The 18,255-nt window shown below is 29.8% G+C and overlaps 4 protein-coding genes across 5 annotated transcripts; all 4 read right to left on the bottom strand.

Annotated features, from left to right (window-relative positions):
- Positions 1-56: 56 nt before the first annotated feature.
- Positions 57-4,285, bottom strand: LOC122632948 (coiled-coil domain-containing protein 40). Of its 2 annotated transcripts, XM_043820277.1 has the most exons (8): positions 3,628-4,285; positions 2,826-3,448; positions 2,493-2,736; positions 2,007-2,417; positions 1,229-1,750; positions 867-1,157; positions 646-804; positions 57-330 (listed from the first exon to the last, which is right to left on the bottom strand). In XM_043820277.1, exons 1-8 carry the CDS (start codon positions 3,856-3,858, stop codon positions 103-105), a joined length of 2,709 nt encoding a protein of 902 aa, XP_043676212.1. In that variant the 5' UTR covers positions 3,859-4,285; the 3' UTR covers positions 57-102. The 2 variants fall into 2 exon arrangements, with proteins under 2 accessions (XP_043676212.1, XP_043676213.1); XM_043820278.1 differs by lacking the exon at positions 57-330 and having other exon boundaries at positions 665-1,157.
- Positions 4,286-4,430: 145 nt separating this feature from the next.
- On the bottom strand, positions 4,431-5,734 carry LOC122632953 (iron-sulfur cluster assembly 1 homolog, mitochondrial). Its single transcript, XM_043820285.1, has 3 exons — positions 5,550-5,734; positions 5,170-5,223; positions 4,431-4,964 (listed from the first exon to the last, which is right to left on the bottom strand). Exons 1-3 carry the CDS (start codon positions 5,631-5,633, stop codon positions 4,710-4,712), a joined length of 393 nt encoding a protein of 130 aa, XP_043676220.1. The 5' UTR covers positions 5,634-5,734; the 3' UTR covers positions 4,431-4,709.
- Positions 5,735-6,205: 471 nt separating this feature from the next.
- LOC122632949 (arylphorin subunit beta-like) lies at positions 6,206-9,161 on the bottom strand. The gene is made up of 6 exons (XM_043820279.1): positions 8,875-9,161; positions 8,329-8,665; positions 7,633-8,042; positions 7,217-7,533; positions 6,790-7,142; positions 6,206-6,713 (listed from the first exon to the last, which is right to left on the bottom strand). Exons 1-6 carry the CDS (start codon positions 9,091-9,093, stop codon positions 6,301-6,303), a joined length of 2,049 nt encoding a protein of 682 aa, XP_043676214.1. The 5' UTR covers positions 9,094-9,161; the 3' UTR covers positions 6,206-6,300.
- A 1,310-nt stretch (positions 9,162-10,471) lies between these two features.
- LOC122633101 lies at positions 10,472-17,333 on the bottom strand. The gene is made up of 12 exons (XM_043820642.1): positions 17,049-17,333; positions 16,645-16,975; positions 16,159-16,565; positions 15,768-16,084; positions 15,357-15,703; positions 14,870-15,263; positions 13,388-13,490; positions 12,845-13,138; positions 11,973-12,722; positions 11,570-11,886; positions 11,136-11,488; positions 10,472-11,057 (listed from the first exon to the last, which is right to left on the bottom strand). Exons 1-12 carry the CDS (start codon positions 17,265-17,267, stop codon positions 10,648-10,650), a joined length of 4,242 nt encoding a protein of 1,413 aa, XP_043676577.1. The 5' UTR covers positions 17,268-17,333; the 3' UTR covers positions 10,472-10,647.
- Between the last annotated feature and the right edge of the window lie 922 nt (positions 17,334-18,255).

The following is an 18,255-nucleotide window of genomic DNA, read 5'->3' as shown; positions in this document are numbered from 1 at the left end:
TAACAATATCTTCCTAAAGGATTTGATTTAAAAGTTTTACTGAGCATAAACAAAAGTCTGTAGTAAAATTTTAATTATTACATTCATTTGATGAGATTTATTTTATAATATTTGTAATGTTAACATTATTTTATGTATACTATTTTTCAGAAGTGGAAAATCCTGCTTTGTTTGTTCCATCACGTGCACCAAATAACTATGGAGAATTCGTTCGTTTTGCAACTCGTCGTTCAGTAACGCTTCATTTTTAAACAGCATTTTGTAACGACCGGATTTAACATCTTGAAGCAACTTTACTTTCCGTTGTTTAAACACTAATGACTTCAATTTCTAAAAATAATTATATAAGCATATTAAATTACAATATAAAAATATTATATAAGCACGAAAACTTCATTTTTTCCCACGTCGTTTGATGCTGTTATTAAATCGTCTTATGAAGAAATAAATGCAAAACGAAAACATTTCTACATTGTAACATTACTTTATACAATTTTCAAAGAAGAAATTGCGAAATAAAGAATACTATAGTGATTATTCGTCCTAAAACATTACTCAACGGGAAGCCATTACACAATGGTGTATCTTATAAAAAATTATTTTTTCTATGACAAAAAATTTGCATATCTCTTTTTTTTAACTTACATAACTTTTAAGCATGTCCATTTTCATGATTTCTTGATCTATGTCAGGAATAATATCTTCGATCTCTTTTAGTGCTTGTCGTTTTTCGTCTAATTCTTTTAGCATTTCATTCATTTTTTCTTCCGATTGTAATATGTTAGATTCTGTTTGTTTTATTTCCTAAAAAATTAATAAGAAAGAATAGAAATTAATCAAGAAGACAATCTTAGTCTAATAAGCACCTTTAAGATTTGTTTGATTTGTAATTTCTGATCTTTAATACGTTTGGAGAACACTATTTTCTGATTTTGTTGCTCCTTGGGATTCTTTTTTAATTTACCCATAACTTTATTTAAAATAACATCTCTCCTCCCTACACAAAACTCCATATCATTAATTAACTTTTCTTGAGCTCTTTTTAAATGTGAAAGACGCATTTCCATTTTATGAATTTCACTCTTCATTAATGCTATGTCACCACCGCTACTATGTTCGCTTTTTATTTCTTTCTTCGTTTCTTCCATAATCTGAACCTGGAAGAAAAGAAGATATCATGAGATCAATAAAAATGTATAGTTTCACTATATAATACTATGTACATTACTTTTTTCTCCCAAGATAAACTTTCTCGTTGTGCTGCATTTAATTCTTCGTTTAAAACTACTTTCTCATTTATTAATACTTGTAAATCGCTTTGTAATTTTACGAGATCGAACTCCGCATTCTCCAATGACGTCAAATATTCATTCTTTTTGATACAATTTTTATCTTCTAATTCTTCTCTAAGCTCCTTTTGAGCAGTAAGATTTACATTTAATTGCAATAGTTTTTGATGCAATAAATTTATCGTTTTATCAATATTTGCATCTTCCTTCTTAAATTTCTCTAACTGATATTGTATCTTCACATTTTTTTGCTCCATTATCATAACCTCCTTATTAAGAATATTAAGTTGCTGAAGTTGTTCATCTCTTTGCTGACTCAATGTAACCATATATCCTTGTTGTCGTAGCCAAAATTGTTGTGCTTTTTGATTGTTTTGTTCAGTTTCTTGAATATTCTTTTCTAAAGCAATTATTTTTAAGTCTTGTGGGCTGTTTTCTTCACCACCTTTACTTTCTAGAATCTGCAGTACAAAAATATTATACAACTTTTACTTAAAATTATAAAATTATTTTAATGACTTTGTTCTTGAAAAGTTGCATATATAATGTACATAACATGGATAATAGAGTTTTAGCTATTTGAACACATTTTATAAAAACCTTAATAGTCTAAATGATCAAACGTGAATGATCAACATGAATACTATTGTACACTATAAGCAAATTTTCAAAGCATTTATAGATGCTAACAACAATAAAAGAGATAAGGGAGCATACCTGCTCAATCATTTTGTTTAAACTAATAATTTTCATTCGTTTTCTTTCAATTATAGTATCACATTTCTTTATTTCCTTCTGCAAATCACTTATATCCTTTTCTTTTTCCTTATTTCTTTGCAAAAGTTCTTGAGACTCTATTTTCTCATTTTCTATTGAGGTGTTTAATCTTGCTATCTCTAATAAATTCTTTCCATAAGAATTTTCTATTTGAACCATTAAAAGTTCTTGTTCTTGTATCATCTTCTTTGTACTCATTAAGAGCTTGTTTAGATAACGTGCTGCTTTATCATGTGTAACTTTTTCTTTTAATTTTTCAAAAATAAGATTTTCTTGTTCCATTTTCCAATTCATTAATTTTGTTAATTCTTTATCGATTTGTTCTTCTTTATTTAAATAACTTTGATATTCCTAAATAAATATCTAAAAGTTATTAATATCTAAAAGTTATTAAATTATTTCACATTGAAAATACGAATTACATACAGCATGTGCAACATTATATTCGTTCAGAGTTCGTTCTCCAAATTTAGTAATTTTGATTAATTCAGATTCAAGATTATTGATTCTTGCATTGCCAGTTGTAACCATTTTTGAAACAATTGCTATATCATCCTCTACTCTTGATTGCAATGATGTTAAATTTTCATTATTTTCTGATTCTTTAAGTGTTTCTTTTTTTAGTTTTTCTATTTCTGTTTGCATTGTGGCAAAAGATTGCTGCATTTTTCTACAAAATTTGCAAATAAAAAAGATATCACATTAATAAATTTACTTATAATTTATTAATAGAGAATTTATGTTATCTTATTAACTTACTCCCGTTCTTCTTTTAATTGATCATATATTTTATCACGTTTACTAATATTTAATACAACTGCATTCCATGCATTGCATAAATTTGTATGTTCCCTATGTAAAGCTTCTAAATCTGTATTTGCATCTGCAACCAATTGACTTGTTGCTACTTTTTCCTTAAGTTTAAGTTGTACTTGTTCATTTAAATTAGTTATTTCTTCTTCCAATCTCCATACTTCTTCTCGAAGCTTAAATAAAATGCAATCTCTTTTCTGTTTCTCAGTAATTAATTCCTGCTGAAGAATTGCATCTTTTTGACATGTTTTCTTAGAAATTATTAAACATTTTTTTATTTCTTTTTCCCAATCAGCAAATTGATTTTGTAAAACAGTCATTTTTTGTAAGTCATGTGAAAGTTTATCTTCTTTTTCTTTTTCCTCCAGCATCTTCTTCTGTGCTTCTTTATGTAATTCTTTTATATTACTAATTTTTTGATCTTTTTCTTCTCGTAAAGAAATAAGTTTCATTAACGTGTTTTGATATTTTTCAATCGTATTTTGCTGTTGTGAAATTTCTTGTTGTACATAATAGAGCTGTAGACTTTCTTCCTCATGTTTCTTTTTAGTAGACTTTAATGCTGCTTCCTAAAATATTAATATTTTTACCAGACTATTATTATTTAATCAAAGACAGAATTGATTTTTTAAGATCTGTGACAAGTTAAGAAGTACTAAATCAGATTAACAGAAAGAAAAAAGTAATAACCATTGAAGAATAAACATAAAAAATTACAAAAACATTTACATATTAATATTTTTCTTACAAGATCAAGTATATCTTCCGAAAGCTTATTAGCTAGACGAAGAAGATGTTCCTTTAATGCACTTTGAAATCTTTTCATCAATGCATCGTCTGGATCTAAAACATTTGGAACCTGTACAGAGTTTTTGCCTAACCAAAATGACTTGGATAGTTTGTTTGAATCCTGTATTGTATTAGGTGTAGATGAATCATATTTAAGAGGTGATAGATTTTCTACTTGTATATCAGACATTGTAGAATATTTAACAAACCAACTAAATAAAAATACAAGACCACCAATTCTAGTAGACTTCAAAGTACTACTAGGTGTACAATATCTTCTGATGATCAAATGGATTTAATGTGAGTTACTATAGTAACATGTGTAGTATATACATACTTATAAATCAATAACTGATAAATGGAATAATTGAAATTAATATTTACTATGAATTATAAGACTATGGAGAATGATAGTTAAATAAATGCATGTATTGAAAAATATAATTTAAGAATAAGTACAACTTTAATAACAAGAATAGAGCATATATATGTATGATGTATTTAAAATACTTCAAGGTTTTACATAATTCATTATTATATATATTTAAGCATCTTATTATTTCTTAAGAAGATTTTTCATATTTATTTACATTACTTTATATTTATTTGTCTCTTAAATGAGCAAAAAAGTTTGTTTTATATTCTATGTATATATATATATATATATATATATAGACACACACACAAATATAAGGATATATAACCTAAAATTTGTTATACTACCACAAATAGCGACATTACATTTTGAATTAATGAAAAATCTTAAAAATAAATAATATTAGGTTTATTTGAACATAGAATAATGCAGATCACTTCACAACTCGAACTGGAAATTTCCTTCGTCAGTCAAATACAACAATAAAACAAATTCACACTTTTATAATTTTAAGTTAAGTATATATGTGAGTGTCTGCTCTAATAATTTTGATTTCTAAAAATATAATCATAACTAAATCTAATTCAATTAGATTACTTCATATGTTTCATATTACAATGAAATATACAATTTAAAATGTGACTATCGAAAAACATTAATAACGACTAAACTGAGAAACTTTCTCCACACCCACACGTCTCTTTGATATTTGGATTATTAAACACAAATTCAGAACTTAATTTATTTTCAATATAATCCATTTCTGTTCCAAGAAGCGATAATTGAGCTTTCTTATCTATTATTATACGAACTCCATCTTGTACTACTTCTTCATCTAGCTGGCTTTTTTCTTTCGCATAATCTAATGTATAACTTAATCCATTGCAGCCCCGTTGCTTTACACTGACTTTGAGACCAATCTATAAATATTAAAGTATAAGCACACTAAGGAGATACAGATTAAATTAAGAAATTAAAATTAAAATTATGATAAAATTCCATTTAAAAAAATAAAAGTATATATATAAGATTATAAGCTTATATTTTATTACAAGAGTATATTCTAATATGCAATGTTATATAAGAACTATGATAAAATACAAAGAATACAAAATATATACTCACATATTCTGATTTATTATCCAAAATTTCTTTAATCTTTTTAACAGCATTAGGTGTCTAAAATAAGAAAATGCATAGATTTAACTGTTCTATACATTAAATTCTGTTTCTTAAAATTGGCATTATTGTATCTTGATATATTTTATGTTATCAGATGACAACAAGTAAAGTTTGAACAATAAGAATTTATTATCATAAACATTAAAAACAAATGCTGCAAAATTAGTATATTTTTGTTTTTATTCTTTTCTTGTTAATACCAAGGTAATAAAGTTATAGGTTAGATTATTTCTACTTCCAGTATAATGTGAATAAATATGAAACCATTTTCACAGATTTTGTATAAAAGTTTAAAATAAGTTTCTAATCACATCAATACTAACTAATGTAAGTGCAGCCCGCGTAGAAAGAATTTTTCTTCCCTTGACAGCTCGAACAGTGGCGGCAGCCATCATGGATGACGCCATTTTTAAAAGACTGCAAGTTTACATGTAACTAAGTTGAGTAGTGAAAATTTATGAACAATTTCGTAAAGTTTATAAAAGATTACCACCGCGAAGAAAAGATTTTTTAAATTTTACTTAATAATTTTCCTATTATAATGTAAAATTAAAAAATAAATAACAAGATATATATAATGACGAATAATATTTATAAATAAAGATTGAAATAGTAGAGCTTGTCGATTTCTTCTTCATATACTTGTTCATGTACTTCTCAGAATATGAACGCAGTCATAGAAATGTATCAATTAGTTGTCGCAACTCGTCTAGATGTCGCTAACTCTTCTTAGCGTCAGATTTTAAATTCGTTGTCTGTTCACCATCTTACACTCGTAGCATATCCAACTTCAGCAACAAGTATCTATTGTTCAGGATAAAATATGAACTATAAGCATGCAGGGAAAATTATCCCCACTATGCACCTATCATACCGATATATTAACTTGTGTAGATTATACCCGCTCATGATCAATTATTTTAAGAATACTTCAGATGATAAGGTGTATACATTTAAATTAAATATTTTTTTTTACAGCTGTATAAAAAAAGATTTTATTTACCGTGAGAAATGAAGTTATTAGATGCATTAACAAAAATTAACATTTTGTTAATGAATTACGTAAATGATAAATCAAGCAATTATGTCGTTAAAATTTTCAGTTTCATCCTTGTGGAAAATGAAGACATCTTTCAGTAACATGTTAGGTCCATCATAATGAAAATCGATGGTTGGCTTATCCAAGGGGAATCCGAATGGTTTATCATCAAATTTGTAATTACCGAAGATACGAGATGTGTATAAAAGAGGTTCGCTGATTACTGGGCTAACATAGATGAACATATACAACGGAAAACCTTCTTTTCTTCCTTTAGGCAGAAGCAATCTTTCCGGGAATCCATAAAGCCTTTCGTTGTATTTCAAGGTTTCAGAACCATTTAAAGATCTTTCGATCTTCTTGTAGAAAATTTCGCTAGGTTCTGGATCGGGAGACAAGAAGAAACAGTCCTTGCTGTTTCGATCGATCTTATTTATACCAGCATTCACTGTTGAAATAATATTCACATTAGTAAAAGATATTTAGTAAAAATTCATTTATCATATAAAAATTGCTATACTAACGATCGATTATCCAGTTGTCAATCTCATAAAAGTATTTCGAGTTGTCTTCGAAATTGAGCAATCTTCGATATACGTCGTATTTAGGTCCTAAGAAAATACGAATAGCTGCTTTGATACTTTTTTCGGAATTAATGGTTATGTGGAAATTGAATGGTTTGTGATTGAGACGATATTGTCTCGCTTTGATAATATAGCTTTCAGCTTCTTGTTGGCTCTCGACCATCAATCCGTTATTAAGGGATGTATCGAATTGATCGAAATAAGTAATTAATTTGTCTACAGCAAAGGATTCAACTTTGAGACTCGGAAAAACAATCATATCCCTGGTATAAGGCTCTTGGCGTATTTTGTATCTATCGAAATCAATTATAATTATTATTTCAACGAGAATAAAGAATCTGCTATATTCATTAACAAACTACGATACCTGTAATAATAATTACAAATCTTCTTGTAGAGCCGATAGAAAGCGGGATCTCTCAAAGACGTAGCAAAACTCTCAAGAGCGCTTGGTACAATTTGGTAAGGTGTTGCAGGATCAACGTTGTATCCAAAAATCTTCCTAACGTAGTAGTCTAAGCTTCCATAGAAATCGTAGTTATGTGAATCCTGATTACCTTCAATTATATTACCAAGAACATTAAGACCATCCGAAGAATAAATTTTGACTAATTTGGCGTTCTTATCGACGACAAGACCGGAATCGATAGCACTGGAAATTCGTGATTCCATTTCGTATACATCCTAAAAATAATAGAAAAATAAGTCATCTATTTCAGTTTGTTGAATACATATAATTACTTTGAAATAGCATAATGTATTTAATCTGAATGATATAGATACCTTGATATATTTGTATTTGTAATACGGAAACATACTCAAGTATGGACGTTGCGGGAACGGTAAGCCATTGTGATAAGTCATAGTTGGATAATATCCAGGATAGAACTCTTTGTACCAGTCGAATTCTTCTATTTTACCAAGATTGTTCGATAGACGTTCCAAGTAGTAACGTGTCATAAGTTGTTTGTGTCCGTACAAATATTCTTCTCCACGATATTTTGGCATTTGATATTCTTCGCTTTTCAGCCAGAAGGGATATTGTTGTCTGAAGTAGAAGTAATACAAGTTCAAGCCAATATCTTCAGTGAAGTAATTCAATTTGTATTCTTGATCATGTTCGTAAGTTATATACCAGCCGGAATAATTCGCTGGGATAATGTAAGTGTCATATCCAGTTAACTTTTGCGTATCTGAAATATATAGATATCTATAATAAAAATATATATTCGCGGATGATAAATTGTGAAGTTTATCTAGAAACTTGTGCATACAAAATCAAATCTGAAATAAGCTTTTTTAAGTTTGGACAGTATGTAACTAATTCCTAGCGTTTTTGGTCAATCGCTTACCAAAGATTTGAGAACTATCTTTTAATCCTCGATATTTTATTATCAATAAATCAAATTTTAATTAAAACGGAAACCCATCAATCTTTTGCAAAATTATAACATAGTTTCGAAGATCTGTTTTTCTTACCTAGTTTACCGTAGATCTTCGCATGGTATGCCTTTTTAAGAACTTCAGAATTGAAAAAGACATAGGGATATATCTCGTAGAGAGGTGGAAGTTGGATGTAGAGAGTATCTGGACGACTGATAACAGCATTATAAAGGGCACAAACGAATTGACCTTCGTTTACATAAATACGAGCCCATAATGCTGTTTTGTAAAAGACATCGAAATCTTTGGCATAATAAAACAAATGGAACAGGGCCACCGATTCTTTAAGAAGTTTAGGATAGTAGATGGAAAAAACATCGCCTCGTGCTAACATTCCATACTTGTATAGATACAGGAACTCTTTTACAGCGTCCTAAAAATATTTCATAATTATACTCGTTACTATATAAGCTCGATCAAATCGTTATAATCGTAAAATTATTAATTCTTTATCAATTATCTAGCTCTACATTTTTAATATTTATGTTAGATTCGAAACTCCACAGTGCATCTATCCCGATAATTTTGATTCGAGTATATACATGACATAATTCAAATACGATTTTAAAATTATTTACGTACTTTATTGGTGTAGGAATCGATGTTTGCTTCAATATTATATTGTTGACCCTCGGCATATAACGCAGGGTTGACGATGCTCGGCTGAGAAATGTGATACAAGAGATTGTATATCTTCTTTTGTTTTAATAAAAAGTGTTGGTCAGCCGTTCGAACAGTATAATATTCAGCGGAGGCAAGGCAGAAGGCCAGAATGGCCAAAACTGCCAAGTTCCTGTACATGGTCGATTTCGTTTAGCAGACCTTCAGTATGACCAGCTATCTTTTCTCCGCTAATTCTACGCGCAACAACGGGACGCTTCTATATTTATAGTATCTTCACCTCCTAATCAACATTACTCAGGTCATAAGGGTGACTCATATATTTTGCAAGGAAGAACGTACAAAAATGATATACGGTATTAACGATCATGTTTACCAATGATTACTCTGGCAGAGATTTGTGAATGGTACGATTGTTGATATTATTTTTCAGCATGCTATCGGAAAGTATCTATTAAACTAATATTTCTTTGTTCTTCGTAGTTTCAAGCTTAAATTAAGGAAGAATATTAATGCGAAATATATTCATATCCTTTGGACTGGTCTTATTGAAAAATAATTCTTTGAAAAAAATAATTGTTCTTATTTTTAGAGTCATATTAGAGATAAATCGATATGAAATAAATATAGACAAACTTTTCAAATTTGTTTGAACGCTGTAGTAATTGTCTATAAGTGAAACGTTTATTGAAAAAACATCTATAAAAGAGGTGAATTTCAATAATAGATAACAAAAAAAATCACTTGAGCATTTTTAATTTATATTAAATATCTTCATTAAAAGAAATATCTAATATATACGGTCATATAGATTAAAGTTAAATTGATAGTTATTAAGATAAACGGAATCAGTTACGAACGCGTAAATAAATTATCAAAACAAGTTTGTTGAAGATATCTATCTGACTTCTGACATAAATTGAATCTTAAAATTTCTTTTTTGCAATTTATGCGACACAAAAATTTTTTTAAAAAAACATTTTATTAAATTATACGATTTTGTGAACGTATATTAATGATCATATGTATCGCAAATTATACTCTATATTTTTTATAAAGAGATTTCCTTATTTAAAATAAATACAAACATTATGCAATTATAGTTTATCCTATTACGCGATTAATATGATTTGTAGCGGAAGAATCAACAGTCAATGAGGTGTACAAAACAAGGGGTAGACTCATGGAACATCTGGGCTTGAAAGATAAATCATTAAAATGTGTAATTAACTGTGCCTGATATAGCTCTATCAGCATATTTATTCTCAATAATAAAAAAATCAAATATAATTGCTCGGGATAACAACATACCTACCATTATTATCGCATCTTCATTCTCAGAGTTTCGATAAAAGCTAAACTTACGCTTAATCATTTGCATGAACTTCTTGCTAATTATGACCCCGTAGCTTGCATGGATCCGGTTTTTTCTCAATCTGCTTATGAGTCAACATACATGTTTAAATCATCTTTTGATCTATTTCTATGTTCTTTCTTTCATATTACCGCACAAGAAAAATAAGATAGGACTAGTATATTTAAAAAAGAATCTATCAAATTTTTAGATGTCAATTATAAATCGAAAATTTTATTGAAAACATTTCAACGTTCTATACAAGAAATTAACAAAGATAAATATTTCATGTGCTTTTAGTAAGAACTCCGCAGTCTTTTTCTTTGATTCTCTTTGATGTATCTCTTATGAAACATTCAAACAATTTAATTAAGAATATTTTAGAGGGTAACGTTCATTTCATCGAATTGCTTATGGAAGATAAAGACATCCTTGAAGTGAAGATTAGATAAAGTAAAGTTGTACGCTTGAACTGGTTTGTCCAGTGGGAAACCCATCGGGCGTCCATCCATAGTAGAAGTTCCCCAAATTGGTGTGTTAACCTTGAAGGATTTGGTTTCGTCAACTGGCGCGATGTGTACGAAAAGTTTAAATGGCATGCCTTCTTTCTTGCCCTTAGGAAGCATTAGACGATCTGGGAATCCGTAAAGTTTCGTGGTGTAAGTTAATGGTTCCAAACCATCCATGGCATTCACTATTTTCTTGTAGTAAACATCACTAGGAACATCATCGGAAACAACATAGATCGATTCGTGACTGTTGCGTTCGATCTTATTGGTACCAACTTTGACTGTAATTCAAATAGAAATTATATCGGTTTTTTTTGTAAGAAATTAGATTAAAGATCGGAAATAAGCGATATACTAACGATCGACCATCCATTGGTCCAATTCCATGAAGTTCATGTAATTCTCGCTGATATCCAATTCGTGGCCATATACATCATATTTGGGTCCAAGGAACACACGCACCATAGCTTTAACGACCTTTTCGCTGTTTACCGTAATATGATAAGTGAAAGGCTTATGGTTGAGACGATATTGACGTGCCTTGATCAACATGGATTGCGCATCTTTGTGATTTTGAATAGAAACGGCATTGTTGAGCATGGATTCGAAGTGATCAAAGAATGTCATCAATTTGTCTACGGCAACAGATTCAATCACGACACCTGGGAAACCAAGTTCTTCTTGTGTATAGCTAGGCATATGCTTCTTGTAACTAAAACAAATAATATTCATTAATTAATATCATGTGTTATATAAGATTATTATTTACCTAACATATTCTTTAAATACGAACTTTAAGAAGTAGGTGACGACGTTCTTATATATGCTATACAAGACAGGGTCTCTTGTACTTGAACTGAAGATTTCTAATGCACTAGGAGCAATTTGGTATTTGGTATTGGGTTGCACACTAAATCCGAAGATCTTCTTACAAAGGACGTCGTATTGTCCATAGTATTTTGGATTTACTGCATCAGCGTTTCCTTGAATGATGTTACCGAGAACATTGAGACCTTCCTGAGTGTAGATATTTATGTGTTGATGATTAACATCTTCAACGAAACCAGAATCAATGGCATCGGCAATACGACTTTCAAGATGTTCAGCTTCCTAAAAATTTGAAAATTTATCGTGCAAACGAAATAATTGAAGAAATTATATATAATAAATTATCTAATAATAATTTTGTCACCAACCTGTACATATTTATGCATGTGAAGTGGTACCACAGCATCGGTTTCACGCTGAGGGAATTGCATTCCATTGCGATGCTGCATTCTTGGGTAGTATCCAGTAACAATTGGTTGGTGAAAATCAACGTAGTCAACTTCGCCCATATCATTCGATAATCTTTCCAAATAGTAACGGAGTAATAATTGTTTGTGTTCAAACAAGTACATTTCACCTCGGACATTGGTAGGTAATTTATATTGAACGCTGTTCATCCAGTAAGGAAAATCGTGATTAATCATGAAATAGAATTGTCCAAGACCAACATCTTCGGTGAAATAGCTCAGCTTTTGTTCTGGTAGATTGTTCCTTACTAAATACCAATTAGAATAGTTACTGCGAATCACGTAATGATTAACACCATTGTCAGTCTTCTTTAGATTAGTATCACCCATTCCAAGATGGTGTGCCTTATATAAGACATCTTCGTTGAAGAATAAATTTGGTACGACTTCGTATAGAGGTGGAAGACGAACGTATTGTGTATCGCTACGATGAAGAACGGCAACGCTAAGAGCATAAATAAACATATGCTCGTTCATATTGAATCGTGCCCATACTGCAGTGTTATAGAAAGTGTCAAAGTCCTTAGCAGAATATAAGAGGTTGAACAAACAAACTGCTTCTTCATGAAGGTGAGGATACATGATGGAGAAAACTTGGCCTCGTGGCAACATTCCATGTTTCCAGCGTCGGAGAAATTCGGTCACTACAGTCTTTGCAAAATACAAAAATAATTTAGGATCTTAACAAACAGTTAAGAGAACATTCCTTATTCAAACCTTTTTAAATATCAATAATAAGGCGTTATTGCTAAGTATTTCAAAGATCGAATTACCTTGTCTGTGTAGGAATTGATGTGATCCTCAACGCTGAACGAACGAGCCTTTTCGTAAAGTTCTGGGTAATAAACCGTCGGCTGATCGACGTGCCAAAATAACTCGTAAATATTCTTCTGTTTGATTAGGTATGATTGGTCGGCGGTATAGACTTGGCTAGCGTTTGCTAAGCAAAACGCTCCCAAAAGGATTAGAACTACCTTCATTTTGTTATGACCTTTCCCTCTTACCCTGTTTAAAATTCTTCTCCTGTGCCGTAAGTACGATCCGTTCGTGTTTCCCTGTCGGAGATGAAACGCAATTCACTGATGCCAATTGTCCCTTATATACCATATATTATGTTTAGTATCAGTTTTGACCTGGCGACAACCCTCTGACTTTGCCTTCATACAAAATACATAAGTGGACGATGAGATAATATTTGTAAAAAGATAATCGTGTTTAATGGTTACGTAAAATGAAGTGTCTTTTTATATCAACAGAAAATTAAGAAAGAAAAAATTTGATTATTTCGATTTAAAAAGAAATATAATCACAATTACCCTTTGACATAATATATAAGTAAGACCTTGTGATATGTCGATGATCTTATTAATCCGTTTTAATTTCTTGTAGAATACTCCAGAAAACGCACAAAAATCGAAGCTAAAATTATCGATTTAAATCTTGAAAAAGAATATTGAATTTTATGAAAGTAAAAGACGAACATAATAGAACTGTTCGTTTTGTCATTAAAAATATAGGAGAATTACAAATAATCAACAATGTTTTTAAGACACTTTGTACGCCGTATGATATGATGACGTATTGATTAAATTTGATAGCATAAAATTTGAAATAAAAAAAAAAACGATGAAAGAATTATATTAAATTTAGGTATATTAAAAAGTAAAATAAAAAAACGAAAAAAATATAACATCAAATCTAATTTTGTATGTGTGTGTGTGATTTTTAAATATTATTATATAAGTGCATCTATAACATGATTCACTTTATATTTATCCTTATCTTTCTTACTTCATTTTTTATTTTGTTAAGACTCCCTGTGGTATTTATTATCTAAGAATATTTTTTTGCTTTCTTTAAATAATCTATTTATTAATATTTGCTGCTATCTTAAATAAGACTTTAAAAGTTTAAATGTTATGTAACTTAATCTGACCCTGTTTTGATTTTTAAATAAATTATATATTGTGTACGTTATATAATAAAAAAATTATAATTTAAAAAAATAAATCAACTGAAGTAATACAAATGATTTTTTTTTTTTTTGTTCAAATCGAACGTAAAATATTTGATTGGAATAATTAATCATTTTCTACAAAAAGTATAGCTTTTATATACCTATCATTTTTTATTGTATAATATTATAAATGCACAATTTACATATAAATGCATTTATTATAAAAAATAGATACATATATATAATAATGTGTATCTCCTATTATACAGTGTAATTTCCTATTATATACTAATGTTAAAAAAAAATTATATATAAATAATGCGTTGAAAGAAGTAATATCATATTTATTAATTACATTCGTTTTGATAATATAATATATAGTATATATCGTAATATGTTTTTGTATGATAAAATTCCAATTTCATCAATTAAATTTTTTTCTCCTTGTTAAAATAAATATTTTTTTTTGTAGAGAAAATAATAGATTCAATTGATAATAAGATTAAAATATGTGTAAAAAAATATTAAAATTCTAATATCCAAGACAGTTCATCGACGTTAAAATATTAATAATGATACCATTAATAAGATATTTTCGTAGTTATTATTCATTATTATGTAATTAATGAAGTTCTATATTCTAAAAATATAAGTTAGAAATATAACTTATAAATATTGTTGGTATTTTCTTTATTAAGAGAAGGTATCAGGGATTTCCAAAATGGAATAGCGAGTTAATAGTATTTAATTTATTTAACGTGTATTTTTGAAATTTTTTTACAAACTAGCAGTCACATAGTACAAAATCACATCCAAACATGTATTTGCCGTTAAGTCTTAATAGTGAGAGAACTTTTCGGAATCCTTTGTGTTATAGATATAAACGTCTTTGAAGTACATATTAGGAGTAAAGGATTTCCAGGTGTACATTGGTCTATCAAGAGGAAAACCGCTTGGCTTGCCATCGTAAATCATCTTACCGAAGATAGGTAGTTCGATATTCATCGTTTTCGATTCGTCATATAGACTCAGATAGAAGAACATCTTGAATTTCATACCCTCGGGTTTACCCTTAGGAAGAGTTAGACGTTCAGGATAAGCGTAGACTTTCTCGTAATAGGTAAATGGCTCGCTACCACTGACAGCGTTCTGGAGTTTTTTGTAGAGTTTATCGCTAGACATCCTGTAAGTAGCTTCATTGCTTGCATATTCGATGTTGTTCATACCTTGCTTTACTGTAAAAAAAAAGAAATAAAGAATAACAATAATTGTACTATTATCGTTGCGTTCACATAATTGTTTGTTAAAATATCAAATTTTTTACTAACGTAACACATCGAATTCTTCCATCATTACGAAGTATTTATAGTATTTTTTGAGGTAACTCATATCTTGACCTATGGCAGGTCCAAGGAAAATTTTGACTATGGCCTTGACGTCTTTGTCGGAATTTACACTTAGACGGTAAGTAAACGGTTTGTAATTGAGACAATAACGACGAGCCTTGATATGCAAGGATGACCCTTCTTTGAAACTGTTAAAGAATACGGCATTGTTGATTGTCGCGTCACAGTAATCGAAGTAAGTCCATAGTTTGTCTATATTGACGGATTCGATTTTAACACCAGGGAAGTTGAGTTCGCTGTAGGAGTAGGCTGGTATATGTTTCTTGTATCTGAAAATACAAATTAAATTCGATTATATATCTATCCACTGGGATGCATATATTTAATGCTAACCTGTCTACGTAATTACTAATTTTATTAAAGAGAGCATAGAAAGCTGGGTCCCTCAGGCTGGTACTGTAAAATTGCATAGCACTTGGCACGATCTTATTTTTGTCCGCATAATCGAAGTTGGATCCAAAAATATTTCTTGCCAACATTTCATACATTCCGTAGTAATGCAGGTTACAGGTATCAGAGTTACCCTCAATTAGATTACCAAGAATGTTCAATCCTTCGGGAGTGTAGATGTTCACAAATTTACCATTGCTGTCTAAAACTAATCCAGAATCAATGGCATCCATAAAACGAAGTTCTAGAAGATCCATTTCCTACGAAAGAATTGAAATGAAAATAACTATCTTTTTATTATAACATGTTGCGTTTTTTATCACGTTCTACTAACCGTTAAATATTGGTATTTGTAATAAGGTACATTGTAATAAGATTTGCGTTGGGGCATTACAACACCGTTACCAAATACAATGGAAGAATAGAATCCTGGATAGAACGGTTTTTGCAAGTTAAAATCTTCGATCTCACCCAAGTCATTTGACAAACGTTCCAAGTAGTAACGAGCGATCAGTTGCTGGTGGATATATAAGTAGAAAACACCACGATATTCCCGAGGAATGTTGTATTCCTTGCTATTCAACCAGAATGGGAAGATCTGGCGGAAGTAGAAATAGAAGCTATTCAAACTGAAATCTTCCATAAAGTAGTCTAATTTATTTTCTTCGGAGAACGTATTGGTATAGTTACTGTAGATTACGTAAATGTCCGTATTATTCATGTTACCAGTAGAAGTTAGACCTATAAATGAATAAAGAACGTAAAATATTGATTTTTAAATTAATAGTAACGCAAGAAGAATATTCAATACATGCATTACCATGCATCATTTTGATGCGCTGTGCCTCCTGAATGACATTTGAGTCGAAGAAATAATTTGGATTTACTTCATAAGGTGACATGGGAATAATGTATTTGCAATCGGGTCTATAGAAAACGGCAACGTAAAAGGCTTGCGTGAAAACTTCGGAATTCATATAAAGACGTGCCCATGCAGCGGTTTTGTAGAAGATCTCGAAATCTTTTGCATTATAGAAGAGTTTGAACAATAGGATCATTTCGTTAAGGTGCTCTTCGTAGAATGGCGAAAAGATAGCATCGCGGCTAAGCACGCCGTGCTTGTAATAATGAAGGAACTCTTTGACGACATCCTGCAAAACAAAATGATTTTATCGTTATTATTCTATAAAAATTATAGAAAAATTAAACATGATGAATGATCACCTTGTCCTTGTACATTTCCATATTGTTCTCGATTTCATAGTTACGTCCAATAGTGTAAAATTCAACGTCGGTTAGAACGTTCTGTTTCACGAAAAGCAGCAATTCATGGATCTTCTTTTGCTTTTGAACAAAATTTATGTCAGCAATGTGACTTTTAATACTGACGGCGTCCGACAAGCATAGTGCCGCCAGAACTAGGAAGAGCACTTCCTTCAACATTCTTCTATAACTAATTTTTTTCTTGCCTCTTGGCTGAGATCTTTACCCCAACGGTTAGGGAGAATGATGCGACATCAGAACACAGGGCCTCGCTTTTATACCGGTGCTTTTTCTTTGTAATCATTGTAACCTGTGACCTAGAATGTTCGTCGTTCGTCGCGATGATGAAATGGATCGTTTTATAACTAAATAACGCAACAAAAATAGATCATGCATGTTTCCGAATTGAAAAATACTTTGTCTTGATATTAAAAGATCCGCATATAACGAAAACATTGGATCAAACTTTGATAAAATTAATATTTCTTGTCTATTCAATAAATATTTAATATGATTTTAATATTTCAATACATCTTTAAAAGAATATCGTACTTATCTTATAACTTTATTAACACTTCATAAATATCATTAAATTATATTTATATATTGTAAATTTATATATTTGTAAAGCAAAAATTGTATTTTTCTAATTTGCTATTTCATTAGCTAAAAAAATTCAAATGAATTCGTGATAGATAAGAATGTTAGGATGAATCCAGTACAATCTTGCTATAATTACACACAATGTAAAATGAAGAGTGTAAAGAACGATTACACAAAAAACACTTTGAAAACAGCTTCGGAAGATATAAAAATTCCATCTCTCTTAAAGTCATCGCTAATATTATCATTGCTAATAAATTTACTAGAATTAAGTAGATTATGCTAAAATGTCAATTACGGAGAAAAAAGAACAATTGACAACTTCTACAATTGAATTCTCTTTTTTTTTTGCTTCATAACTCTTCCTTTTTACAATAGTTGCTTCACCTGTTTTATGTTCAAGAGGCTCCGATGAATATCCTTCAATAAAAAATTTAATAAAACTAAACGTTCCATTAATAATGATTTGATTTAGTTAAAGATACTTTCTTATGTCTTATGTGTGAAGACATTTTTTCAGTAATGTAAAATTATATTGTTAAAAAATCTACAGTATCATAAATTC

The sequence above is a fragment of the Vespula pensylvanica genome, chromosome 11 (genome assembly GCF_014466175.1).
Source record: "Vespula pensylvanica isolate Volc-1 chromosome 11, ASM1446617v1, whole genome shotgun sequence".
NCBI lineage: Eukaryota > Metazoa > Arthropoda > Insecta > Hymenoptera > Vespidae > Vespula > Vespula pensylvanica.
This window is presented reverse-complemented; position numbering and strand designations above follow the sequence as displayed.